General features: G+C 44.5%; 1 protein-coding gene across 1 annotated transcript; it reads left to right on the top strand.

Annotated features, from left to right (window-relative positions):
- Positions 1-5,092: 5,092 nt before the first annotated feature.
- On the top strand, positions 5,093-25,893 carry CSRP3 (cysteine and glycine rich protein 3). The gene is made up of 6 exons (XM_027532269.1): positions 5,093-5,266; positions 15,655-15,794; positions 20,028-20,196; positions 21,917-22,049; positions 23,971-24,064; positions 25,557-25,893. Exons 2-6 carry the CDS (start codon positions 15,683-15,685, stop codon positions 25,631-25,633), a joined length of 585 nt encoding a protein of 194 aa, XP_027388070.1. The 5' UTR covers positions 5,093-5,266; positions 15,655-15,682; the 3' UTR covers positions 25,634-25,893.
- Positions 25,894-27,834: the final 1,941 nt, after the last annotated feature.

Raw genomic sequence — 27,834 nt, 5'->3', positions numbered from 1 at the left:
TCAATCTGGGTTTGAATTTCCTGTCTCCTTAGAGATCTGTGTTTCCCAGTGGCTTCTCAGTTTTTGGTTATCCTAGGTGAAGGGAAGAGAGGAAAGAGTGATTCTAGTCCTGATATTGCTACTGACTCACTGTTGACTCTGCTGTGTGGCCTCGAGGGAGTTACTTAGCAGCTTTCAAGAGCTGTGTTTACTTCATTCCTCACTCATGGGTATAGTAATGGGTATAGAAATATCTTCTTCACAAAGTCATTGAGAGAATTAAATAAAATACAGCTTATTCTGATTTAGGTATAAAGACAGTGTTTTCAGGCGTGTATTTAAAATCATCGTCCCATCTCACTCTCTTGCCTGATGTTCTTTGTTTTGTATGTTTCACCGGTGAGTCATTTATGGCTATTCTGGGGGAACAATGGGGCGGGAACAGTGGGTTCTGATCCTTATATTACTATTTACTCACTGTTGAGTCAACACTCAGCTAGCATTGATTGGACATCCTGTGTGCAACTCATGCTTAATATTATCTAGTCCTTGTAGAATCCAAAAGGCATTTGCTTCATTCTTCAGACGAAGAAACTCTAGAGCAGGGCTAGTTACAGAACTTCTGCACAGATGGAAACACGCTATAGCCACACTGTCCAAGGTGTAGGCAGGAGCCACACGTGGGCAGTAAGTGCTTGGACTATGGCTACTGTGACTTAGGAACTGAATTTTTCATTTTGTTTAATTTTAAATAATTTCCACTCAGCTGCAGGTGACTGTTGGCTATTGTATTGGACAGTACAACTCTGGAGACTGCTGAGCTAACATTCAGGTACAGGCAAAATTGAGACCGTTATGGGCTGAATTGTTCCTCCCAAATTCCTGTCGAAGACCTAACCCCTGGAACCTCAGAATGAGACTATATTTGAAGATAAGGCCTTTAAAAGTAAAATGAGGTCCTATGATTGGGCCCTAAGTCCAACATGACTGGTATCCTTTTAAAAAGAGAAGATCAGAATACAGACACACAAGGGGGAAGACCATCTGCAAACATGTGAGAAAGATGGCCATCAACAAGCCAGGCAGAAAGGCCTCAGAAGAAACCAGCCCTACTGACACCTTGATCTTGGATTTCTAGCTCCAGAGTTGTGAGAAAATTAATTTCTGTTGTTTAAGCTACTCGGTGTATGTTTATTACAGCAGTTCTAGCAAACTAACAGAGATTTTTTTCAATTATGTGTAAAACCCAAAATATTGTCATGGGTTAACTCTGGGAAAGAGAGTAGGATTGTGGGAGGGCACATTCTTGGCCTTTGTACCACAAATACAGCTTGTGGGATCTTAGTTCCTGGACCAGAGAGAGAACCTGTGCCCCCTGCAGTGGAAGAACAGGGTCTTAATCACTGGACCACGAGGGAAGTCCTGGGAGGGCGCTTTTACTATTTACCCCAAGTACATCTTTATCATTTACTCTTTCACAATAAATATACATTCTTGTGTTAATTGTGTCATTAGAAGACTTTTTTTTTTAAGATCAGAAACATCAGAGTCAAACCTAGATTTTCTGGCTACAGAAATTACTCTACTATACACATTGCATTTCCCCTTGAGCAAATTAAATCTCTTCTTTAGGCCTTAATATTTGGACTGATAAAATAAAAGTTGTGGGCTACATTGGTGACTTTCAAATTTTGTCTCAAAGAAATATTTTAGAAGCTACTTTGAAGGTTCAGAGAAAGGCTATGTAAGTAGATCACCTATGTTTTTCAAGCAGTGAAGTTCCTATTTGATTTGATTTATATATTTATGTCCCATTGGGGCTTCCCTGATAGCTCAGTTGGTAAAAAATCTGTCTGCAGTGCAGGACTCCCTGGTTCAATCCCTGGGTCAGGAAGATCCCCTGGAGAAGGGATAGGCTACCCACTCCAGTATTCTTGGGCTTCCCTTGTGGCTCAGCTGCTAAAGAATCTGCCTGCAATGTGGGAGACTGGGTTTGATCCCTGGGTTGGGAAGATCCCCTGGAGAAGGGAAAGGCTACCCACTCCAGTATTCTGGCCTAGAGAATTCCATGATCTATACAGTCCATGGGGTCGCAAAGAGTTGGACACGACTGAGTGACTTTCACTCACTCACTCACTATATTTGTGTCCCATTTAGCACTATTTATAGAAAATAGTATTATAATTCTAAAAAAGACACACCAAAGTCCGGAAGCTGCTTTCCCTAGATGACTTCTAAGTTCCTTCTAACTTGAACACCCTAGAGTACTTACCATTTCGATAACAAATACATTTTTGTATGAAAACACAGACTAGGGAAATCTCATATAGGGTTTTGCTGTATTCATATTTGTGAAATTATTGCAAGCTTCTTTACAGTGAAGTATTCCATCAATTAACCAACAGGTTTGGGTCATGTAATTAACAGGCTAATACAACTGATTTGGAGGGCTGGATTTCACACAACTCCTGGTTGGGTATTACCCACACCTGAGCTCAACATCCAGATCAACACTAGTGGAAAATACCTTTCCCTAGAAACAGATACTTGAATTTTGATCTAGGACCTGCCAAGTCCTGGATACATAGAAGAACTGTACAAAAAAGATCTTCATGACCCAGATAATCACAGTGGTGTGATCACTCACCTAGAGCCAGACATCCTGGAATGTGAAGTCAAGTGAGCCTTACAAAGCATCACTATGATCAAAGCTAGTGGAGGTGATGGAATTCAAGTTGAGCTATTTCAAATCCTAAAAGATAATGCTGTAAAAGTGCTGCACTCAATATGCCAGCAAATTTGGAAAACTCAGCAGTGGCCACAGGACTGGAAAAGGTCAGTTTTCATTCCAATTCCAAAGAATGCTAAAACTACTGCACAATTGTACTCATCTCACATGCTAATAAAGTAATGCTCAAAATTCTGCAAGCCAGGCTTCAACAACAATACGTTAATCGTAACTTCCAGGTGTTCAAGTTGGTTTTAGAAAAGGCAGAGGAGCCAGAGATCAAATTGCCAACATCTGCTGCATCATAGAAAAAGCAAGAGAGTTCCAGAAAAACATCTATTTCTGCTTTATTGACTATGCCAAAGCCTTTGGCTGTGTGGATCACAATAAACTGTGGAAAATTCTGAAAGAGATGGGAATATCAGACCACCTGACCTGCCTCTTGAGAAATCTGTATGCAGATCAGGAAGCAACAGTTAGAACTGGACATGGAACAACAAACTGGTTCCAAATAGGAAAAGGAGTATGTCAAGGCTGTATATTGTCACCCTGCTTATTTAACTTATATGCAGAGTACATCATGAGAAACGCTGGACTTGAAGAAACACAAGCTGGAATCAAGATTGCTGGGAGAAATATCAATAACCTCAGATATGCAGATGACACTACCCTTATGGCAGAAAGTGAAGAGGAACTAAAAAGCTTCTTGATGAAAGTGAAAGAGGAGAGTGAAAAAGTTGGCTTAAAGCTCAACATTCAGAAAACTAAGATCATGGCATCTGGTCCCATCACTTCATGGGAAATAGATGGGGAAACAGTGGTAACAGTGTCAGACTTTATTTTTTGGGGCTCCAAAATCACTGCATATGGTGACTGCAGCCATGAAATTAAAAGACGCTTACTCCTTGGAAGGAAAGTTATGACCAGCCTAGACAGCATATTAAACAGCAGAGACATTAGTTTGCCAACAAAGGTCCGTCTAGTCAAGGCTATGGTTTTTCCAGTAGTCATGTATGGATGTGAGAGTTGGACTATAAAGAAAGCTGAGCCCTGAAGAATTGATGCTTTTGAACTGTGGTGTTGGAGAAGACTCTTGAGAGTCCCTTGGACTGCAAGGAGATCCAACCAGTCCATCCTAAAGGAAATCAGTCCTGAATATTCATTGGAAGGACTGATGCTGAAGCTGAGACTCCAATACTTTGGCCACCTGATGCGAAGAACTGACTCATTTGAAAAGACCCTGATGCTGGGAAAGATTGAAGGTGGGAGGAGAAGGGGCCGACAGAGAATGAGATGGTTGGATGGCATCACCAACTCAATGGACATGAGTTTGAGTGAACTCCAGGAATTGGTGATGCACCGGGAAGCCTGGCTTGCTGCAGTCCATGGGGTCGTAGAGTTGGACACGACTGAGCAACTGAACTGAACTGAAGTCCTAGATCTGGCCTTGACCTCGTGGCCAGACCTCATGGTCTGGCCTTGAACAAGTTAGGCGTCTGTTTCTTTAGCCATAGCATAAAGACTTGGTCTATTGGGACTTCCCTGGCGGTCAAATTGGCTAAGACTTTGTGCTCCCAATGCAGGATGCCCAGGTTCAATCCCTGGACAAGGAACTAGATCCCATATGCTGCAACTAAAACCTGGTACAGCCAAATAAATACATGTATATATAACATATATATATATATAATTTATTAAAAAGAAAGCAATTTGTCTATTAAACCTCTGAACCTCTTGTCAGCTATCAAATTCTATCATTCATTAAGTCCTTGATGCTTGATCAAAACATATGTGCCCTTCAGGCAGTGAGAAATTAGACCTCCAAAAACAATGTGGGTTTATAGAGACTTGTCAAGACTTCCCTTAAATAGGATGCACAGCCATGTTAAATTCTTAAATTGAAAAAGATAACAAAGTAACTAAAAACTTTGGAGAGAAAACTTATCCTCATAGGATAGTGGGCCATGAAGTAACAGGACTTTAATGATTAAGCTGGCCTTATTTTCCCAAGCTGCTTTGAAGAGATTATCTAAGTATCATTCCAGACACCCATCACTCTTATTTTTAGCTCTGAGTTTCCTTCACGAGAACAGTGGCCTGTGTCTTCGAGTTCCAGAGGGCGCCCAGATATGGTTCATGATTCATATGCAGGTACTCTGCATCGATTTCCAGGAAGGTCAGGGGACTGAGAGCCGGGAAAAATGATTTTAGGTGTAAAATCCTTCCTTGCTTTTGTTCCTGTTCCCACCACTTGATCAGAAATGCACAATCCACAAATTGATCCCTGTGTGCCAAAGGCGATTGGCAAATACAAAACCCAGGCGATATGGTTCTCCAAGGGCCTTGCAGCTGGTGTGGGGGGAACGACACTCAGGGCTTTGGTCACAAGCTATTTTCAGCCTCTGATAGCAGTTGTGTTACTCATGTCTCATTCACCCCCTCCCCTCAGCCTCCCTCCCCTTCCCTGAACCGCAGGCCAAGGCTGGTGACGGCCCCCATGTATTTAAAGCAGACGTGAGCCCCTTTATGCAGCTGAGCCGACAGAGATCACACAGACAGGTGAGTGGAGCGAAGGGCATCAGGCCTGGGGGTGGGCTGGCCTGGGGGCGCGTTGGGACTAGGAAGGGTCCATAGAGTAAGGGTGTGTTTCATAGAGTAAGTGTGTATTTCTTTCAAGCGCCACCAGCCACTCTGGTTCTGTGTAAGGAGGCTCAAGTTATGCTCGATTCTGGGGTAAACCCAGTTGTCTAGAACACTCCTCAAAGGGTGATTAGCATTTGAGGGTGCAAGGAAAGCTCACAGAGAATAAGGGATCATTTTTGGTCTAAAACTATTTTGATGGAATAATGTTTCTTATTGTCTTAGTCAAAAGGCATTCATTCTAGTCCTAGGATCACATAATGAATGACGTGTGACTTTGAGAAAGTTCCTGCCCTCGGGGTCTTGGTCTCCTCTGCCAGGATCAATATGGATGTGGTGACATTTTCCTAAACTGTAAAGCCCTGCACAAAGTGGTTAAATAGACACGATACAGCAGAAGCCACCTTTCCAATGCTTAGAATACAAGGATCTGTTCTTTTTCAAAAGGTGTGAGTGAGGGACTCAGACTTCTACAGTTCACCTTATCCTCTCTTGCACTTTGGTAAAACTCAAAAGAGTCATTGATTTAAAACTGATTTTATATCCCAAGGATGTTCAGCAACAGACTTGCTCTTAATCATTTGAAACTACTCAAAACAAGCCCCCCCAAAAGACACGTCTGTGTTGAAAATCCATTAAAAGTTCTGTTTACTGGAAGATCATTCCCAGCTGGGGCTTGAGGGGTGATTCCCATTGTTTCCTCTAGATTTCAGTACAGGATTCTGTTGCTACTGTTGTTGTTACATCCCAGTGAATGACAGGCATGAGTGTGACTGAGAATGAGAAACGAGTGAAAACGCTGCTCAAGGATCAGAGCCACCGCCTCTAAATCCTGTTCCCTTCACTGAGCCAAGGTGGTGACTCCTCAAGAAGGAAGGGTTGGCGAACAGGTCTGAGGACCCCTGTCTCTGCAGTACAATTTACAATTCATTGCCATTGATGAGCTTGTACTGGCCGTCTCCTGAATGCAAGGAAAGGTGGGCATCAATACAAAAAGGGCAGGAAAATGGGGAAAACCTATGTCCTCAGTTTATAATATTTTGGGGATTGAACTGCAACACTGGGTATATTCAGTTCATCGCAATGCATATAAAACTTCTTTATGACCCAGAAAATGTCAGAGACTCTTCTGGCTTGACTTCAGTTCCATTCTAAACAACTCAGTCCTTAAAACAAGCCCTGCCTGTTGGTAGGGGTACAGGTGACCCCCAGGCTCAGAATCCTCTCAAACGGGCAGACAGGTGCCCTGCAGCCCCTCACACAAGTCATCCACTGGAGATGGAGGAGGAAGGGGACTGGGGGGCAGAGAAGGAGAAGGAAAGAGTGAGCAGGATCTTTCAACAGGCAAATTGCTACAGTCCTCCTGGAAGACGAGGAGACAGACTCGGGAGAATACAAATTCAGAAATCCTGGGGGACTTCCTTGGTGGTCCAGCGGTTAAGAATTTGCTTTCCAGTGCAGGGAGTGTGGGTTTGATCCATGACTGGGGATCTAAGATTCCACATGCCACTGGGCAACTAAAACGGTGCCAGCCTGCATGCTGCAAAGAGCCAGTGTGGCCAAAAAAAAAAAAAGTTTATGTTTAAAAAAAAAAAGAAAGAAATTCTTCGAACTTGAAAAAGGAAATAGAAACAAATGAAGAGCCTCAGCCATAGAGGCAGTTCAAATTCTAGCTTTGAATATCACTTCTCTGAGTTTCCATTTCTGAACAGTAAAAATTAAAGTTAGGCCACCTATCCCAAGGGCATTTGTTAGAAGCAAATGGAATAAAGTATGAGAAAGTAGTCTGTAAGCTTAGTAAAACTGTACAAATAATCAAGGCCTTGGAGAAAAGGCACAGGGCCAAACCCCATGGGCTGCAAGAGGATTTCCTGCTAAGTACAAGTGTGTTAGTTGCTCAGTTGTGTCCGACTCTTTGTGACCCCCATGGACTGTAGTCTGCCAGGCTCCTCTGTCCATGGAATTCTCCAAGAAAGAATACTGGAGTGGGTTGCCGTTCCCTTCTACAGGGGATCTTCCCATCCCAGGAATTGAACCCGGGTCTCCTGCATGTGCAGGCAGATTCTTTACCATCTGAGCCACTACAAGTGTGATGATAGAGGTCGGAGCAAATAACAAGCTGACCAAGAGTTAGATGATTAACCTGTTTTACAAGAGGAAGGATGCAGACAAGGAATATAATACACAGGAAATAGAACTCCTGAGGCAGGCAGACTTCCAATTATAAGTGTGCCACTCAGATTTTCAGGAGTACTATATCCAAGAGCTGGACTTCACAGCCAAAGAGAAATGGGATGCCTTCAACTGTGAAGAATCGCAGTTATTCACTGCAATGAAGGGAAGCGGGAGAAGAGACAATCATTGTCTTATTTTGGGGGCCAAAGAAGACAGAAGCTTCTCTGAGCCTGACCAGCGACCTTATCATGGGCAAGGGGAAGGATCATGATTTGTCGGTTGTTTACTGCCCTGCGCAGGTGTGGAACACAGGTAGCCAAAAGTCACCAAAAGTCCTGCAAGACATCATTCTTCAGAGCAAGTAATGAAACTTCAAAGAAGCAAAGTAATCACTCAGGGTCACATGGCTAGGAAGTGGCTGAACAGGCTGCAAACTAAGGTGCAACGTGGTCTTTAAAAACAAATTATAAAGGTCAAGAGAGAACCAAGCGAGTTTCTGAGAGTAACAGTCGGCCACATCTCAGAGACGATTCCAGAATAGATAGAATATGACCCGTGCGCTACAGCCTTAGTTTGAGGGACAGGTGTGTCTACTCTGTCTGAATTTTAAAAGAGCTGTGTGTATTTTTGTACTGGGATTAAGTGACTTATGCTCTCCAGACTTTGAGAAAGGGCCTCTGGAAGGGGGACTTCATGTATCTCCTCAGAAGCTTAGCAGGAAGCTGCCGACCTTGCGTGTCCTACCCAGGGGGAGCCACGGTCTCCCTGGGCCACGGGCACTCTGTTTGGGTTCACTGCTTCCCTTCCAAGTCCAGAGCACCAGCAAGGTCAGCGGGTATTAGGCACCAGAACTGCCCAAGTGAGGAAGTGGCTGCCCCAGGGCACAGGCTCAGGACTCTGCCAACGTGCTGTCCCTGCTGCCAGGCTTCATCTGTTCTTGGGTACAGCACACTCTGAAGGCTGAGAAACAGAGTGGGTTCACAGTCTGAACAGAAGAGCCATGGAGAAGGAATGGGAAAGATTTATTTAAGAAAATGTATTTTAGGGTCTTTCCTGGTAGCCCAGTGGCTAAGGCTCTGGTGCTCCCAGTGCCGGGGGCCCAGGTTCAACCCCTGACTGGGGAACTAGATCCCACATGCCGTAACTATAGACCTCGCATGCTGCAACAAAGATCGAAGACCTGGCTCAGCCTAATAAATACATTTTTAAAAAAGAAAAGAAAATGGATTTTAAAACTGGAGACTAAAAACACTAACAGTAATAATGAAAGCAACTAAAATTATTAAACACCCGCTATGTGTAAGCATTTATATATAGTATCTTTGCTATTACTGCTGTCTTATTTAACCAAAAACAACCTTCTAAGAAAAGCCTTCTCATCCTCTCTTTATGTACATGATGACATTGAGCTCAAAGATTTTGAGTACTTTGCCCACAGTTGAATAGATAGTGCTTCTTGAACCCTGGTTTGGTTCTTTCCAAAGCCCTTGTTTTCCCACATTATCTGTTTTACCTGGATGAAAAAACTAAAGAGGCAGTGTTTAAGAGGAAATACCTCTGGGCAGCTTCTCTGCCAGGTGAGGTTCCAGTCACCAATTAGATTCCTAAATCTGTCTCAGGAAGTACCCTTGAAAGGGCTTCACCACATTGCAGCCACTTGGCCATCCAGCCCAAGCTAAGTCAAGAGGAAGAAAGAACCCTCCAGTCCCGAAGGAGCCCTTTCCATGTGTGAGGAGCACTGACTCTAGGAAAGTCCTTTATTTTACTGAATTGAATTCCATCACCCCATTACTCCCACCCATGAGTACTCTCTCTGCCCCACAGAGAGATGACACCTGTGAAGTTTGGTTAATGGAGTTGCTGACTCTGGACCCCTCTCCAGTGTGTTGTAAGCAGGGACATGGGGCACAGAACCAGCTTCCACGGGGTTTGACTTGTGGTTCTGCTGCTTACTAGCTATGGGACTTCAGCCAAGTCACTTTAGCTTTCTGTGCCTCGGTTTTCTCATCTACAAAATGGGAATCACAACATTTGCTCTACAGGGCTGTTGTATTAAAAGTAGTAATATATAAAGCAACTGACACTCAGTAAACAATAAGTAGTAGCTAAGGTTAACAGAAGAACACAGCTTCGGAGTTAGAGCCGCCTAAGTTCCAACCTAGCCATGTGACACAAACTAGCCAAGTATGGCCAGAACCACTAGCCACTGAGCAATGTAATTTCCCCAAGATTCCTTGTCTCTGTCTCTAAAGTGAATGTTGTAAGCACCTATCTTGAAGAGTGGCTGTAAAGATTAAATGAGATTTGCCACAGGGCCTGGTCCAAGGGCCAGGCTCCAGACAATTTGACTCAACAACACGATTATATTAGTACTGATTATCACTTAGATTCCAGATATGTGTTTCTATGATCCAAATCTTTGCTTCAGTCAGTGCAGACAATTTAACTCACTATGTGGAATCAGGCCTCTAACAGAACAACCAACACTGAGATGAAAAGAGCATTGTCACTGGCGGTGTCTGCTCAAAGCCCGTGGCCTGGTTCTTTAATGGACCCCTAATAAAGAAAAAACAGAATCACTGAGCACCTATTTTATCTACCCCACCCACTTTTGCCCTAAGGTATCACCTTTCAGCTCTATAACAAAGAAGAAAGTGAAGTCGCTCAGTTGTGTCCAACTCTTTGCGACCCCATAGACTGTAGCCTACCAGGCTCCTCCGTCCATGGGATTTTCCAGGCAAGAGTACTGGAGTGGGTTGCCATCTCCTTCTCCATTCAGCTCTATAGTTGGTAGTTTAAAAAAAGAAAAAGCAAGTATTGAATTAGGAAGAATGTGCCCAAAATACACAGTACAGCAATATTTTAAAAAATTAAGATAGATATGTGAACAACTTAGAGTTATTGCAGGACTCATCAGCTTTCACATTTTATAATACTCTGCAATTTCACTCACTCAAACAACTACCATCCTCCCCAAAATAGTGAAATAGATGAGATTATCATGCCTGTTTTAGAGAGAGACATTAACGTTCAGAGAGCCTGCATGGCTTTCCCAGATCACACAGCTTCGAAAAGGCCAGGCAGAACTAGAACTCTGGCCTCCTGCATCTGGCTTACTCTCTTCTCCAGTCCCCACAATAGTGCATTCCAGTATAATCTCTTCCACAGCATTATTCATTAAGAAATCCACACAGGTAGCTCTCACTGGGAACTGGGTATTCAGCAGTCTGGAGTCCACCCTCTCCCTAGTTGACATGGCAGGGTCTGGCATTCTCTTTCATCCTCCTAAATCCCGGACTGTCTCCCATTTTAATCCTGACTCACAGACAAGACCATCTCTGGGACTGGCCCAGGGAGTAGCGCCAGGTGATGTGATGGAGACTCTGATCCAGGTGACAAATGGGGCTGAGTGACGGGCAAGCCTATATTTGGTATCCCACCTTCAGTGACCCTTGCCTGTGCCAGGCAATGCTGATAAACAAGTGGCCCATCCCTTGGACCTTGCCAGAGTAAACTTGCACTCCAGGCCTGGCTCAGGGAATGTTGAGACACAGGAATTCCAAAGCCATGCGAGAGGCTGAGGTTAGGTATGTAACCCAAGACCTAAAGGTTCTTTCAAATCATAGTGACTTAATTAGCAGATGGTTATTCAGGTTGAATAACCTGAAATAAAGTGAGTAACAATGACTTGCCATTGAACAGCTTCTCAATGCTGCTTTAAATTCCATCATCTTTCCATGACCTTCACAAGGATCCTGTGAGGAAAGTGCAGGACATAACATTGTCATTTTTCACCCACTTTCAAGGCCGCAAGGTCAAGATTAAAGCCCGTGTCTTCCCATTCAGGCTGCTTCACAACGCACACTGCCATTTGGCCTTGAGCATCCAAAGAAGAAATCAGAGATGTCTCCTGCGTTAAGCCCCCATAGCTACACTTCCATCTTTAGAAGTGGACCTGAGCACCTGTTTAATTGAATGCTTATGGATTTCTATTTTGTGTCCTGACATCTTGATAAATGTATGTCAGATATTTATGATCACTTAAAAACAACCTCTGCAGGCTCCATTACCTTGTGAATAGCTATTATCTGTAATCTTATACTTACTTTGAAAAGTACCATGTGTAGACAACTGCTGAACACACACACACATACACACAATCCCCCTAAGAGGTATCTCTGTCTCCCATTAAATTGCAAGACATGCCAATGAAATCTCCATTGAAGATGTGAAATGAGAAATTTGACCTGGGGTTGTTTTCATTGAAATTTTTCATGTCATTAATTTCACAAGTCACATTTCTAGATATGTATTACATTTCTTCTCTATTTTATATTATGTTGAAACTCAGGATCAAAACGAACATGAGGAAAATTACATGATTCTACCCTTTTCCAAAAATGTATCATCTTTAGTCAGAGAAGGATGGATCTTGGAAAAAGAAGTTGGCTAAAATATTACCCCAAATGTCTACTTTTTATGCCTCATCTTGTGTATACATGAGGTTGCAATATTAAAAGTCTATTCTGTCCCTGAAAGTAAAGTATAAACAATTTGAGCTCTTTCAGGGTGTTTTACGATCACAAAGCCTTTCTGTGTGCTCTTTTCTCTGCCTGAAATGTCCTTTTTCCTTTTCTCTGTCTGGTAAACTCTTTGTGATGTTTTCTGTGATCCTCTAACAACTCACTGCTTTCTTCCCCAATCTAAATGTAGGTAAGTGGCTAAGTCATTTCCTCCTTTAAATTTGCATGCTGCTGCTGCTGCTGCTAAGTCACTTCAGTCGTGTCCGACTCATCCCAAAAGACTCTTTTCTGGTACAGAGTATGCTGGTTCTTGCCTATCTTCCTAGATATCTTCCTAGAATATAGGCTTCTCAAGGCTAGGGAATGGGACACAAAGTACCCATCTTTATAAGCTTTCTCCTCCTTGATTCCCTCACCAAGAAATTAATGCAGTGTCTGACACATGACAGAAAGTGAAAGGTGAAAGTGAATTCGCTCAGTCATGTCTGACTCTTTGCAACCTCATGGACTATACAGCCCATGGAATTTTCCAGGCTAGAATACTGGAGTGGGTAGCCTTTCCCTTCTCCAGGGGATCATCCTAACCCAGGGATCGAACCCAGGTCTCCTGCATTGTGGGAGAATTCTTTAGCAGCTGAGCCACAAGGGAAGCCCAAGAATACTGGAGAGGGTAGCTTATCCCTTTCTCCAGAGGATCTTCCCAACCTAGGAATTGAACTGGGTCTCCTGCATTGCAGGCAGATTCGTTACCAACTGAGTTATTAGGGAAGCCCAATACATGACACATGATACATTGACACATGATAGGTGGTAGTAAACGCATGGTGATTGAATGAATGAATGCAGATTTGACCCCAAGGCTTTCAACTAAAAATCCATTACTCTTGCCACTATATTGAACAACCTGAACTATAGAAATAGCACTAAAAGTTTCCTTTTTAAAAAACATTTTGGGGAATTTCCTGGAGGAGTGGTTAGGGGAATTCCCAGGTGGCTCAGTGCGTAAAGAATCCACCTGCAATGCAGGAGACGTGGGTTCAGTTCCCAGGTTAGGAAGATCCCTTGGAGGAGGGCAAGGCAACCCACTCCAGTATTCTTGCCTGGAGGATCCCATGGAGAGAGGAGCCTGGCACGGCTACCAGTCTATGGGTCACAAAGAGTCAGGCATGACTGAAGCAACTGAGCATGCATGCCAGTGGTTAGGACTTGGTGCTTTCACTGCTAAGGGCTCAGGGTTCAATCCTTGGTTGGGGAATTCAGAGCCCACAAGCCTCATGGTGTGGCTATATTTTCTAAGATTTTATTGGATAAAAAGAAGAGCTTGTTTCTCTGAGAGGAAGGGTAGGTTTCTGGCTAACCTAACCCGTTGTTGGAAGAAAGGAAAGCTCCTTGTAAAGCATTTAGATGGAGAGTTTCCCTTTTGTCCTAGTATTGGGTTCCATGATCTGTTTGCTATTTGCCTTCTGTTTCTTAGCAAAACCTGTCTCTGTTATGAGGCTGGAAGACACAATCCATACCAGGTGACTCAGGAGCTTTAGTGTTAATCGCCAACTATTATAAGAAGGTGACTGGCTTCCTGGAAGGGAAGCAGAAAGTCGAAGCAGCCACTTGGAATGGTCTGATAGTGCTTGGTGCCAATGACAAGATGACACACCAGAATTCTTACAAACCAAAGGATCCCAGAGAAAATTCAGGCCCCGGGACTGACAGGATTTCAGAGATCTCACTGAGCATGGATAGCTTAGTTTAGTTCTGCTCTGGGGAAACTGAAAACTGGATTCATTCTTATACACTGTATACATTCTTATACATTCTGTGTCTACAGAAGGAAAGAGGAAAAAAAATTCTTGATGTCTCTCCTAGCCTGGTATCTCTGAAACATAGTTCTCTAGTGAGGGGACAAGGGTGGCCTGGGGCTGGCTGTCAGCAGCTCCTGGCAACAGAAGGTGCTTAAAGGATGTGGGCAGACTCACAGGAACATCACCTGGCTCCTGGAATCACACCTGTCCCTGAGAGCAGTGATAAGTACCTTCTTGCACATCCTCTAAACAACACTGTGAAGCAGCAAAGAAAAGAAGGACTCTCTTCATAGCACAGGTGGGAAAACAGATATAAAGAGACCCTATGAAGTTCATTTCCATGCACACGGCAAGTTGCCGGTAGCCCTAATGGCAGGAGGTAGGTTTCCAAACCACTGATCTAGTGTGGTGCCAACATAGCTCATTACCTGGGCAATGATATTTCTTAAAAAGGAATTAATGGGTAGACGAAATGAATCTGAAGAGAGTTTTAAAATATTACATATGTATTAGTATTTTTATCAGGGCTTCCCAGGTGGCACCAGTGGTAAAGAACCTGCCTACCAATTCAGGAGACCTAAGAGATGTGGGTTCGATCCCTGGGTGGGGAAGATTCCCTGGAGGAGGGCACGGCAACCCACTCCAGTATTCTTGCCTGGAGAATCTCGTGGACAGAGAAGCCTAGTGGAATACAGTCCATGGGATCGCACAGAGTCAGACATGACTGAAGTGACTCAGCACACACGCATGACTGGCGAAGGCTTTGCTAACCAAAGGGTGGTTCACTCCTAGCAGCATCAGCTCATCCTGTAGTCTGAGACACGCAGAACTTCCTCCCCTCCTCAGATCAACCAAAGCAGAATCTGCATCTTAGCAAGATCCAAGGTGACTCAAAAAACACTTAGCTAGATAAGATATGGTTTTCATAGGTTGTTCCCACTTCTGATGGAACAGTTTTAAAAACATCTAGATGGAAGAAAATAACAATACTGAATATTTGCATACAATTTCAGATACACAAAACCAGTTTATCCATTCTTTCTGAGAACCCTGTGAGGTACACAGGAAGAGGGACTATTAATTTTTAACAAAAGAGGAAACTGACACCCACAGTAGCAAAGTGACTGGCTCAGAGCTTGCTCTAAGTGTCTGAGCTTATCCGCTGACTTACACACAGTAACCATTTGCTGAATGAATGAATGAACCACCAACAAACTGGGGCTTGATCCTGGTCTGCAGGCCACAGGACTACTAAGGATTGGTTCTTTTTTTTTGAAGTATAGTTGATTTACAGTGTGTTACTTTCTGCTGCACAGCAAAATGAATCCATTATAAATATATCCACTCTTTTTAAGATTCTTTTCCCATACAGGTCATTACAGAGTATCGAGTGGTGTTCCCTGTGTTATACAGTAGGTCCTTATCAGTTATCTATTTTATATACAGTAGTGTGTATATGCGGAGAAGGCAGTGGCACCCCACTCCAGTACTTTGCCTGGAAAATCCCATGGACGGAGGAGCGTGGTAGGCTGCAGTCCATGGGGTCGCTAAGAGTTGGACATGACTGAGAGACTTCACTTTCACTTTTCACTTTCATGCCTTGGAGAAGGAAATGGCAACCCACTCCAGTGTTCTTGCCTGGAGAATCCCAGGGATGGGGGAGCCTGGTGGCTGCCGTCTGTGGGGTCACACAGAGTCGGACACGACTGAAGTGACTTAGCAGCAGCAGCAGCAATGTGTATATGTCAACCATGATTGGTTCACTCTGGAGGCCACCTAAACTGAGGGTATTTGCTTTATATCCTGCTAGATTTGACCTTGATCAGAGAGTCTTCAAGATGCCAAACTGGGGTGGAGGAGCGAAATGCGGAGCCTGCGAAAAGACCGTCTACCACGCAGAAGAAATCCAGTGCAATGGGAGGAGTTTCCACAAGACCTGTTTCCACTGCAGTGAGTTGGATGTGAACACCATGACAGTCCCTCAGCATACCAAGGGCACACCAGAGCTCACCCTTAGCCACAGATACTGTGTATCAGCCGTTCTCAGCGGATGGCCCCAGGTCCCAACGCATCAGCATCCCCGGGACCTTGTTAGGACTACCACGCTGGGGAATGGCCTAAAGAAGGGACGGTGCTCTCCTAAGCACCCCTTCTCCAACCACGTGCCCGGCTCAGAGGCAGTTTCCCTGCAGCTCAGAATCAGAACAAGCTCCCAGTGGTGAAAACCCTGACCCCGTGGCGATATTTACAAAGTGTGACTTGGCAGAGAAAGGAAGTCATCACGTATCTGCAGCCAGGCTGGACTTGGCTCAATGGGTTGTTCCCACAGGCCAGCAGTCACTGAAGCCAGCTGCGATGGGCCTTTCCTAAGAAAAAACCAGTGTCAGGAGAGGGGACAGCAGGGGCTGATTCTGGAAGGGTCAGAAAGGGAAGAATTTGGGGCACCATCAACTTGACAAGGGGAATCTTTACCGTCCCCTGTTGGACACAGTTTCACAAATGTCAAAACTAGGGGGACATTTAAGACTCTGTGGTCCACCCAGGAGTCAGGCTCTGCCCAACTCATGTGACTCTGGACAAGTCATTTCTCATGTCTAAGCCCAGGTCACAGGCATCTGCAACAGAGCCAGGAGCAGAGTCTGTACCTTCAAATCCCAGTCTAGTCTCCTCAACCCGACTGCCTTCTAGTAGGAGAGCAGTTCTGTTTTGGGCACTTACCTTCTTTGCTTCCCTCCAGTAGGTCTGGCTTAAGGGTTAGTCTTACTTGACATTTGGCAGACGCTCTCCCCGCCTAGTGCTCCATCCATCCCCATGTCTTACCCAGCAGCCACAAGGCATCACGCTGCCTCAAACTGTTTCAAATAGAACTTCAAGGGTAGTGCTCCATCTGTTAGGGCATAGAGACCCTTCATTCTCCAGTAACAGTAATGTTTTATCTGCTCCAGAAGTTTTCATTATCCTGTACCTCTTACAACATACATAATTCTCACTGAGGAACAGGGGAAAATGCTGCTGTGAGTGATTGGATTGGCAAATCTACCAACGTTTTAGGTTTTAATGATGGGTAGTTAATTTTAAGTCACCATACACATCCAGCAGATTCACCATTATCATCACAATTATCCAGAAGTCATTGCTCAAGAGGATTTATTCCATAACCCTCTGACTTCTGTCCAAAATAGCTAATGTTCTTTTAAAAGAGTAGGGATAAGAAATACTGGAAAGAACATTGGAATTGGAGTAAAAATGACTAGGGTTTGAGTCTGAACCCTGCCATGCACTGTAACTGTGACCACGTAAGTCATTTCACCATGGTGAGCCTCAATTTCCCCATTTACAAAACAGACATGGTTATACCAGCCACACAAGTTATAAGAAGAAAGCTGGGGTTCTTCACCTGAAGTCCAGTTCTCTAGGCCTTTATTCTCCTTCCATCAACTTGGATATCTGAGTGGGAGCAGGCAATGATAGCGATGCTTTCCATGGTGAGGGGTGTCCTTCCCAGGAAGCAGGAAGATGCCCTCTTTAATGGACCGTGTAGAAAGGATGCAAGCATTTACATCCCTTTCAACCCTTGAATATTCTCCTTAGAACTCGCGGGTGGGATGGGGATCTGAGCAGGTTTCAGCAGTGGTGGACAGAAGATTCTGGAGCATGTTTTTCTATAGTTTCATCACAGGACTGATCTGTCCATAGGTCACTCTGTAATTGCTGGAAATAGAGGCAAAGTCTACCTTAGTCTGTCCCTTGGCCAGTGTTCTCCAAACTTCTAGACAAATCTTAATCCTCCCTACCAGCGCTATCCAAAAAAACTATAATGCAAGCCACATATAGAAAATTTTTCTAGTAACTCTATTTTTAAAAACATAAAAAGAAACAGGCGAAAATTTTAAACATTCAACCCAACATATAAAAAATAATAATTTCAACGTGTCATCAATACACACATTATTACTTCATGTGGTGGACAGGTGGCTATGGTATTGCACAGCACAACTCTGCTGCGCCTGGGGGTGAAGGTTGGTCAGAAGCTAGGGAGTGGCTACAGAATTGTTTAGGACAAGACAGGGGCCAGGAAGTCCTGGAGTGATGGAAATGAGCACTGGAGTAGGGTCAAAGGGATCCGAGGCTGGCTCTGAAATTTACTGCTGTGTAATACTTCACTTTCACTTTTCACTTTCATGTATTGGAGAAGGAAATGGCAACCCACTCCAGTGTTCTTGCCTGGAGAATCCCAGGGACGGGGGAGCCTGGTAGGCTGCCGTCTATGGGGTCGCACAGAGTCGGACACGACTGAAGCGATTTAGTAGTAGTAGTAGTAGTAATCACGGACAAGTCACTGATATTCATGCATGCATGCATGCATCAATTCACTCACTCATTCACTCAACAAATGTTTACAGAGGACTAACTTTGGACTAGGCTCTGTGCTGTGTTCTGGGGATATTAAAATAGTTTTTACCTCAAAGAACTCAGTCTATAACATTATAAATATTCAACAAGTTGTTCTGGAGATTAGGAATGACAGCGATAAGAAGGGCAAAGATAGATATATACTTAATATGCTGAAATATAAGGCATTTCCCCCCAAAATTATTCCTCACAAAAAGGGTTCACCTTGGCTTCAAAGCCTTATAAAGTCTCTCATGCTACAGGACAGACTCTCAGTTTATTTAAAATTTTTTAATTAGAAAATTTAACACACATAATATTGACATAATTGTTTACTGAACTCCCGTATGCCTGTTTCTCCAGCCACATAAGCACCGACCTCTGGCCAACCCCACCTCTTCTACCACCGTATCTTCTCTCTCTCTCGTATTCAATTACTTACTTAAAAAAAAAAAAAAAATTACCATTTGAGAAAGGCATATTAGCTTGAAACAATCTCATTAAATGTTGGATTGCTTATAGAGGTCACTTAATGGAACTGGTTTTCTAAAAAGGAGGCAAACAAATTGAATGCACATGTATTATTATTCCTGGGGATATGACCTCACTCTTATAAGCACTGCATATCACCGTAAACAGTCTTTAAGGCTCATCATTACAACGCGATACAGCAAGGTATTAAGCTGTGGAAATCCTATATGCTTTTAAAGCCGCCCTAATTTTATTGTTATTAGGTACTTCTTGTTGAGACACACAAGGTGACAGCCTCCTGCTCGAGGAGACAGGGTTGCCTCTCAGATACAGACAGACGTGGGGATGAGCTGCTCTGGGGAGCTGGGTCAGCTGCCTCAGGAAGACACTGTTGAGAAGGGAGATGTTGAAGGTGAAGATGCAGAGAAATAATTTGGATGCAATTTGTTTCCTGAATTTGTGTAAGATTAGAAAAAAGCTAATGTCTCCAAAGCAATGTATTTTATATTTTCTATTTATATTATTAAATATTATAAGTGGGTATTTGACATTTTCATTTACATCCTTAAACATTTATTTATTCAAGTTGACAAAAACTTTTCTATTAATTGAAAATGTTAATAGAAGATTTTCTATGGATCTTCTTTTTGGAAAAATAGTCTTACGTACTATGTATAATATATGTAATAACTATACTAATGTAAAGTATCGCCCATAGTTTATATTAGGTGATATACAGTGACTTGAGTCAATGGAAGCCTAAGAGCAGGTCTACCCTTTCATTACATCCCCTCCTTCCAGCACTGGATCAAAAGTAGTCTCAGCAAGAATTATCTCCCTGAATATCACAGTGCCCTTCAGAGTCCATTTTAAATAGAGAAACTGCTCAGTGCTGATTCTGATGTGATTAAGAAAAAAATAAGTTCCTCCCCTGCCTCACTCCCTGCTTACCCCCACACATAAACACTCACACTTCCCGATGTCATTTGGGGTGAGACGCTCAAGGACAACTACTCTTAGTTGGTCTGAGACCACACACTGGGTTCCAGTCCTGGTTGCCACCTCTTTCTAGCTGGGCACCGGTGAAAACAGGACTTCCCTTCTCTGTGCTCCCATTTCCTCATCTGTGAAACAGGACTGTCTTGGAAACCTATGTCTCAGGGCAGATGCACAGGTCAGGAATCAAAGTCATGTACTTGGCTTGGGGGGCCCCTTGTGCTCGGCTCCTTGGTCCTTGGCAAGGGGGCCCCTTGCACTAGCGGCACAGGGAAGGAGGGAAGAATCGCGGCCCTAACTCCCAGACCCTCCTTTCCCTGGCAGTGGCCTGCAGGAAGGCACTGGACAGCACCACGGTGGCAGCTCATGAGTCAGAGATCTACTGTAAGGTCTGCTACGGGCGCCGGTATGGCCCCAAAGGGATCGGGTATGGACAAGGCGCTGGCTGCCTCAGCACGGACACAGGCGAACACCTGGGACTCCAGTTCCAACAGTGAGTTACTGCCCCGCTTCTCCCTGCCAGTAAAAGCCCCAGCTCTCAGGGTAGGTCATTCTGTTCCCATGGCAACGTTTTCTGGAGATGGGAGAATGAACCCCATTGTTGACTTGCCAACAACAGAATACTCAGTCTGACCAAGTTCTAACAATGTGTCATCTCTCTGAAGACACTCTTTAAATTATCTGTCTTTCTAAAGGGCAATTACTTTTATATCATAGCTCTTGGTTTGCATGTCAAGAGAAAACCCAGAATGTACAGATGTCCTATTGTTTGACCTTTGCAAAACCGCATGGAGTCTCTTTCCTTCCCCTTTGAGTATTTCTGTGTAAATTACATATAGACGGCAGGGACGCAATGGCCCTTCTCTGTGTGTTTGTCGCTGAAAGATCTCTCCCCTTGGGTTGTAAGATGACTAATGTCTGCATTGTAGGGGGGAGTGGGTCTGTGGGGATGGACTGTGCTGAGTAAACAATCAATTATGACTGTTCTGCGGGTCTCCTAGCTGCCCTGTCTGTTACCAGCACAGTGCTGAGGTTTCCCTAGCATTATCCTAGGGAAGCAGGGATTTCACACTGTGCCACCTCCATCTACCAGTCTGTTCTACTTGATGATCGTGCTGACCTCCAGCCTAAAACTGAGTATACAGACTGACAGTCACCAGCGTGCAGCTGCTATCTGGCCAGCTGGTACCCGGGCTCAGCTCTGCAGTGGGACTGGCAGAAAGGCCCAGCCCAGTGGAGGCAGTGTCCCCCAGAGATCAGTGATAGCATCTGAAGAGTCATCTGGTCCCTTTCAAAGAGCGCAGCCCATGGTAGAGCCTGTAAAAGTACAGGGATGTGTGATTTGTCATTTAAATTTTTCTCATCACTCAACTCCAACTGGAGATGCTATTTAAAAAAGAAAGATGCTACCAGCTGCAATCTCTGCTTCACATTACCCAAAGCTCACTTTTCTATGCTAGGGCTTTTTCTGGGGTGCTGCACAGACAGAAAGAGAGTCTGGAGACCTGGCTTTAATCCCAGCTTCACCAGTTTTGAGCTGCTGACCTTGGGCAGTTACTCCTCTGGCCCTTACTCTCCAGCTTTTCCTACCTACTTTAGAGGGTTATGATGAGACTCAAACAATAAATGTGCAAGGAAACACCAAAAGATAAGGAAACGCAGGGTTATTATTGTGCCTCTATCTGAGACATGGCTCTCAAGAGGGCAGGTGACCTTTGGATGCAGGGTGACAATCTGAATTGTGACAAGGAATGCATCAGCTCATTGGACTATGGTTTGTTTAGTATCAACTGTCAAGATGCTATCTTGCCTTGTAATATTTTTACTCATTTTGGAAAGCAGACCTGTGGGTTTGCAGATGGTACAGATAACCCTAAATATGCAATCAGGATAATAACACAACAATAGCAATAATACAAGCTACATACATGGAACATTTGCTAAGTGCTTTACAACAGAAAGGAAAGATGTAAATGAATTCTGGCTCACATTCATTAGCCCTTACAGCATGCCAGGCAGGTGCTGCTCTAAGTGCTTTAGTTATCTGGCCTCATTAAACCTTCTCAACAGTGAGCCAGGCACTGTAACTATTCCCACTCTCAGATGAGGAGTCTAAGGCACAGAGAAGTTTAGTAACTTGCTCAAGGTCACACAGCTCATACTATTTGCCAAGGGAAGTCTATAGGTTTCATTCGTTTGTCTATTTCCACCAGGTCCCCAAAGCAGGCACGTTCAGCCACCACCAGCAGCAACCCTTCCAAGTTTGCGAAGTTTGGAGAATCGGAGAAGTGCCCTCGATGCGGAAAGTCGGTCTATGCTGCTGAGAAGGTGATGGGAGGTGGTAAGGTAAGGACTTCCACAGGAGCCAGATGGGGATGTGCCCGCCTCCACCCCGTGGGCTGGGAGGAATGAGAGGGGGAGGCAGACCCTCCTTAGCTCCCAGGAGCCACTTAGGAGCCACTCATCCTCACCTGCCTTCCTGGACTGTGACAGTCACCCTGCAGTGCCCTAGGAAACCGGAACTAGTAGAATTTGATGCAATATACATTAACTCACTGGAGGGAAGGCACCTAGCTAGGAGCTCTGGAGATACAAAGATACACAAGCTCCCTTGTCTTCAGTGTCCACAATCCTTCCAGAAAAGTGTCAGTTCTGGAAGCCGAGGCCACTGCATAACTCAGCCTGCTATTGGTGCCACACTGATGCACACAGCAAACACCCCACAGCAGCTAGAAGTATCCTCATTCAGAAACGTTGTGGCAACAGGGAGAGTCCTCAACATCTGAGACAGTAACCCACACTTGTCCACAAGCTCCAGTTTCAGGCCTGAAGCCAGGGTGCTCACCCAAGGATTTGAGCCTGAAGACAGACAAAGATCCTGTTTATACTAACCAGGGGGAGGAAGGCCACAGAGAGTGTCTGACTCCAAATATAGGGACTGTCTCCACCCCAGGACTGGCCACTTAAATACAGGTGAGGACCCTGGGCTGTGCATGGGAGACATGCAGATACCCAGAAGGCAGGCAATCTTCTGGGTCATCTAAGCCACACAACTTTCTTCCATCAGAAATACAAGGAGAGTACCAAAAAGACTACAAATAACAAATGCTGGAGGGGGTGTGGAGAGAAGGGAACCCTCCTGCACTGTTGGTGGGAATGTAAATTGGTACAGCCACTATGAGAAACAGTAGGGAAGTTCCTTAAAAAACTAAAAATAGAGTTATCATATGACCCCACAATCCCACTCCTGGGCATATGTCAGAAAAGATGAAAACTCTTAATTCAAAAAGATACATCCGCCCCAAAGTTTATTGCAGCACTATTTATAATAGCTAAGACACAGAAGCGACATAAACGTCTACCAACACAGGAATGGATAACAAATGTACACACACACAATGGAATACTACTCAGACATCTAGTGAAACGATGCCATTTGCAGCACCATGGATAGACCTAGAGATTATCACACTAAGTCAGAAAGAGAAGGGCAAGTATCAGAGGATATCACTTACGTGCGGAATCTAAAAAAATGTTATAGACGAACTCACTTACAAAACAGAAATAGACTCACAGACACAGAAAACAAACCTCTGGTTACCAAAGGGGAAGGGTGGGGAGGGATAAATTAGGAGTTTGTGGTTAACAGACAGGCACTACTATATATAAAATAGTTAAATAACAAGGACCTACCTGTATAAACAACAAGGGAACTATATTCCGTATCTCATAACTTATAATGGAAAATAATCTGAAAAAGAACACACACACACACACATGTATCACTTTGCTGCATACCTGAAACCAACACTGTAAATCAACTTGCTCCAATAAAAAAAGAGGAGGTACAGAGAGTTAAAAATGAGGCTGAATTCCCTAGATGATGGCCCATTTCTTCGTCTTTCTTTTTTCATTTTATATTCAGTATGTTACCCACTGCCTCAAGTCCAAGTTCCCCTCTCTCCAGTTTATTTTTTGATCTTCTAGAAAGAGGAATCCCTCTTCTATTTAGTCTGTTCTGAAGGGATATATATGAAAATCACTTTGATAAATCCAGCTTTAGGGGTCCTAAGAATCACAGGCCAATTTTCTGTATCTCATTTTCCTCAAATCCCTGGAAAAATGATTCTGGGACCCAAATAGTTGGGTCAATGATTAAGACAAGGGCACTCCTTTATATGCTACTGGTCAGGGGACTTAACAAGGAAGCAAATGCTCTGCCTGCCCTATTAAATATCCAACTGTCCTGCTCTCCTGTGCCCCACAGCCTTGGCACAAGACCTGTTTTCGCTGCGCCATCTGTGGGAAGAGTCTAGAGTCCACAAACGTCACTGACAAAGATGGGGAACTTTACTGCAAAGGTGAGTGGTTCCAGAGACTCTCCTGAGATGTTTTCTCAGGGAGGGTCCTTGGGAGGGAAACCTGTGTCCCTGCTGAGAGGCCTGTGCCTGCCTAGAGGCATAGCTTCTCATCCTGATCCAGGTTTGGGCTCCCAGGATGCAGGGCAAAGCCAGCCACTGAAGGGAAAGTAACCTTCCGCTTGACCCACCTCTGGCCCCCCTCCACAGCAGCCTGTGGGGGGACCTGATACTTTACAGATGCTCAGGGAAGTTGAGGGCAGCTGGGCACCTGGCAGGAGGGAGGCCAAGGAGGCAGCAGTGTCCTGACTGGCCTTGGAAGGGGCCTCAGGTCTGGACTCATCACATTCCCTTCCCAAAACCTGAATGCTCTGTCCACATGACTGGCAGATAGGGGTGATGGGAGGTTGGGGAGGATGAACTCTGTTTGGCCTCTGCTGAATTCATCAAGACACACCTGTCTCCTCCCTCCCCTCTTCCTTCCTGACATGTCTGGTTCTGAAGTTGCACGTCACTTAGTGATCACACAGAACTGACAAGCTGGTTTGCCTTCTGGTCCTCACAGGTCTGCCCCAAACTGCTTCCACCATCCCTCTGTCTTGCAGAGAGGAAGAGAGGCTTAGCTCCTTCCTGACGCCGAGAAGAAGGGGGATGCTTTAGGGCCGTGGCACTGTCCTCAGAGCCTCTCCTAGCCCTATTCTGCTTCTCCGCAGGGTCCCCTCACCCCTTTCACCCAATGATGGGTTCTCAGGATCTCTGAATGTGTGTGTTAGAGTTGGGGAGGGGGGAGAGGGTGGACATTGCTAACCAAGACTGCAGGTGGCCCGGCTTCTCCCAGCATGAGACTGGGTGGAAGCTGATGCAGCAACTGACAGGGACAGCCTGCTCCCGGTAGTAGAGGATACAGAGGGTCCTCAGCATTCACGGGCCAGAAACCTCTAACATGCTGCAGCAGCTGGTAGGGAGATCAACCTGCAGAGAAGTATGAATAACTGCATTACCAAGTGCTGCGCCACACAGTGCAGGGCACCAGGGGAGACAGTGGTTCAGAAAAGCGTTCTTAGAAGAGAGAAGCTTCCTCTGGCTTTGGGAAGGGGTGTCCCAGAACAGGAACAGTGAGTGCAGAGGCACCGAGGCTGGGACATTGTGGCTCATTCTAGGCAGTGTGTACCTGGAGTGCAGGGAGGGAGGCAGGAGGCGGGGGGTGCTGGGCAAGCAACTGGCAGCCAGATTATGGGGACTCAAGAGAAAACGTCTCTGAACACACTTAGGAGAGTGCAAAGGCGCATAAACAGTTTTATAAGCAGATATAAAATACAATTCAATTTGTTTAAAAGGTAACTTATAAACACATTTATCAAAAGGATGCCTGGGAGAAAAAAAAAAAAAAAGGACGCTTGACCCAGGTAAAATAACTGTGCTCAGATACAGGGAACTGAAATAATGGTGCTGACCGGCCCATCCTCCCCTGTCCCCTTCTTTCTCTCGTCCGCAGTGTGCTATGCCAAAAACTTCGGCCCTACAGGTATTGGGTTTGGGGGCCTTACACACCAAGTGGAAAAGAAAGATTGAAGTGTGCACCGTGTCTCAGGTCTCTCACCAGCCTAAAGCATTTCCCAAGTAATCCTGCCCAGATGGAAACCCCTTCCCAACCTCCTCTCATCGCTGGCTGAATGGTATCTCTCCTCAGAAGCGATCACAGTCTTCACCCGAAGTTAGAAGAGCTCTTCGGAAGAAAATTATTAACAGTCAAGTCAAAGACAAAATGCTTTATTATTTATGATACCTGGGGGTGGGAGAGACCAGAAATAAAAATTAAGTGACACCTTGTATGTCTCTGGATCTTTTCTTTCAAATAAGGGGACATTTTCAAAAAAAAAAAAAGTTTTTTAACAAGTTGTGCAGAGGATGTTGGTGTCAGCTGAGGAGTGAGGAGGAGGAGGAGGCAACAGGCAGAGGGAAGCAGTCTTCTAGAATCTGTCAGCTAAGCTTCTTTCTAGTTAGCACGAATGGAGAAGAAAGTAGGGGGTCCCCGAGGAAACAGACAACGTGGCAGTGAATTCTAAAAGGAATATCAAACTAATCAAGACCTCATCCTTTTCTCCTTACCACGGGCTTTGCAATATTACACATTCGTGAAGACTCAGACATGGCAACAAAATGTGGAGTCTGCTTCTGTGGTAAACACAACACGAGCATGATTTTCTTTCATTCCAGAGCAATTCCCTAATGTTTAGCAATTTTCTTAAAACTTCTCCTGTCGAACTGCCAGCCTCACAAATGAAATGCAGCCATTTAAAAATGTCTGCCTCTGCCTCCTCAGCAAGACCTTGGCGGCTCAAGCGTGTGTATTTTCTCACCTCCTCTTTTAACAATCACAGCATTTCTACCACTACCATGAAATTCTCATTTCTTTGCAGCAAATGAAAATCGATTGACAAAAATTATGGAACATGAGACTAAACTGTAGGGCTTTCTGTGCTCCAAGACCCAAGGAGATGTTTTTAAAATGAGCATTTGTTCAGGGCTGCATACTTGCTGTCATGGACAAAGCCCTGCACTGACTTCATTCAGTTCAGTTCAGTTGCTCAGTCATGTCTGACTCTTTGCAACCCCATGGACTGCAGCACGCCAGGCTTCCCTGTCCATCACCAACTCCCAGAGCTTGCTCAAAGTCATGTCCATCGAGTCGGTGATGCCATCCAGCCATCTCATCCTCTGTCATCCCCTTCTTCTCGTGCCTTCAATCTTTCCCAGCATCAGGGTCTTTTCCAATAAGTCAGTTCTTCACATCAGGTGGTCAAAGTATTGGAGTTTCAGCTTCAGCCATCAGTCCTTCCAATAAATATTCAGGACTGATTTCCTTTAGGATGGACTGGTTGGATCTCCTTGCAGTCCAAGGGATTCTCAAGAGTCTTCTCCAACACCATGGTTCAAAAGCATCAATTCTTCAGTGCTCAACTCTCACATCCATACATGACTACTGGGAAAACCATAGCTTTGACTAGATGGACCTTTGTTGGCAAAGTAATGTCTCTGCTTTTTTATTATGCTGTCTAGGCTGGTCATAACTTTTCCTCCAAGGAGTAAGCATCTTTTAATTTCATGGCTGAAGTCACCATCTGCAGTGATTTTGGAGTCCAAAAAAATAAAGTCTCTCACTATTTTCATTGTTTCCCCATCTATCAAGTGATAGGATTGGGTGCCATGATCTTAGTTTTTTGAATGTTGAGTTTTAAGCCAGCTTTTCATAATACTGACTTCATTATTTACCTATTTATCTATTTTCTGACGTTCAAAATGCAAATACATTTAACCACTTTGTTTGATTGGCATAAATAGAATGGTTCAGGAAGAAGAAAGAAAAACAGCCGGCAGGGGTTGCATCCCATTACACTTTCAAACAAGTGATACACAAGTATGCTTCACTCACTCAGAGATTCTTGCTGGGGTGATTCAGCCACTGAGTTCTGTTCAAATAGCCTGAGGATAGATATATTGTACATTCCAAATTCTCTGGGAAGGACGCCCAGGACAGTGTATTTTTGATTTGGAAACTTTTTTCCAGAGTTCCCATCATTGTCAATCAAACAATAATGCCAGTGATGAACTGAATTAATTAAACCAAATTCTCTTTAATCGGAAGTGACATTAAAAGCCACACACTACCTTGGCCCTTCACTAGGAGGCCCCCCGTACCAGGGACTTCCAGGTTTGCTGAGGGGTGACACACACATGAATGTTTACCAGACAATGCAACCTTCTCCTCCACT

Source organism: Bos indicus x Bos taurus, chromosome 29, assembly GCF_003369695.1.
Source record: "Bos indicus x Bos taurus breed Angus x Brahman F1 hybrid chromosome 29, Bos_hybrid_MaternalHap_v2.0, whole genome shotgun sequence".
NCBI classification, from domain to species: Eukaryota; Metazoa; Chordata; class Mammalia; order Artiodactyla; family Bovidae; genus Bos; species Bos indicus x Bos taurus.
This window is presented reverse-complemented; position numbering and strand designations above follow the sequence as displayed.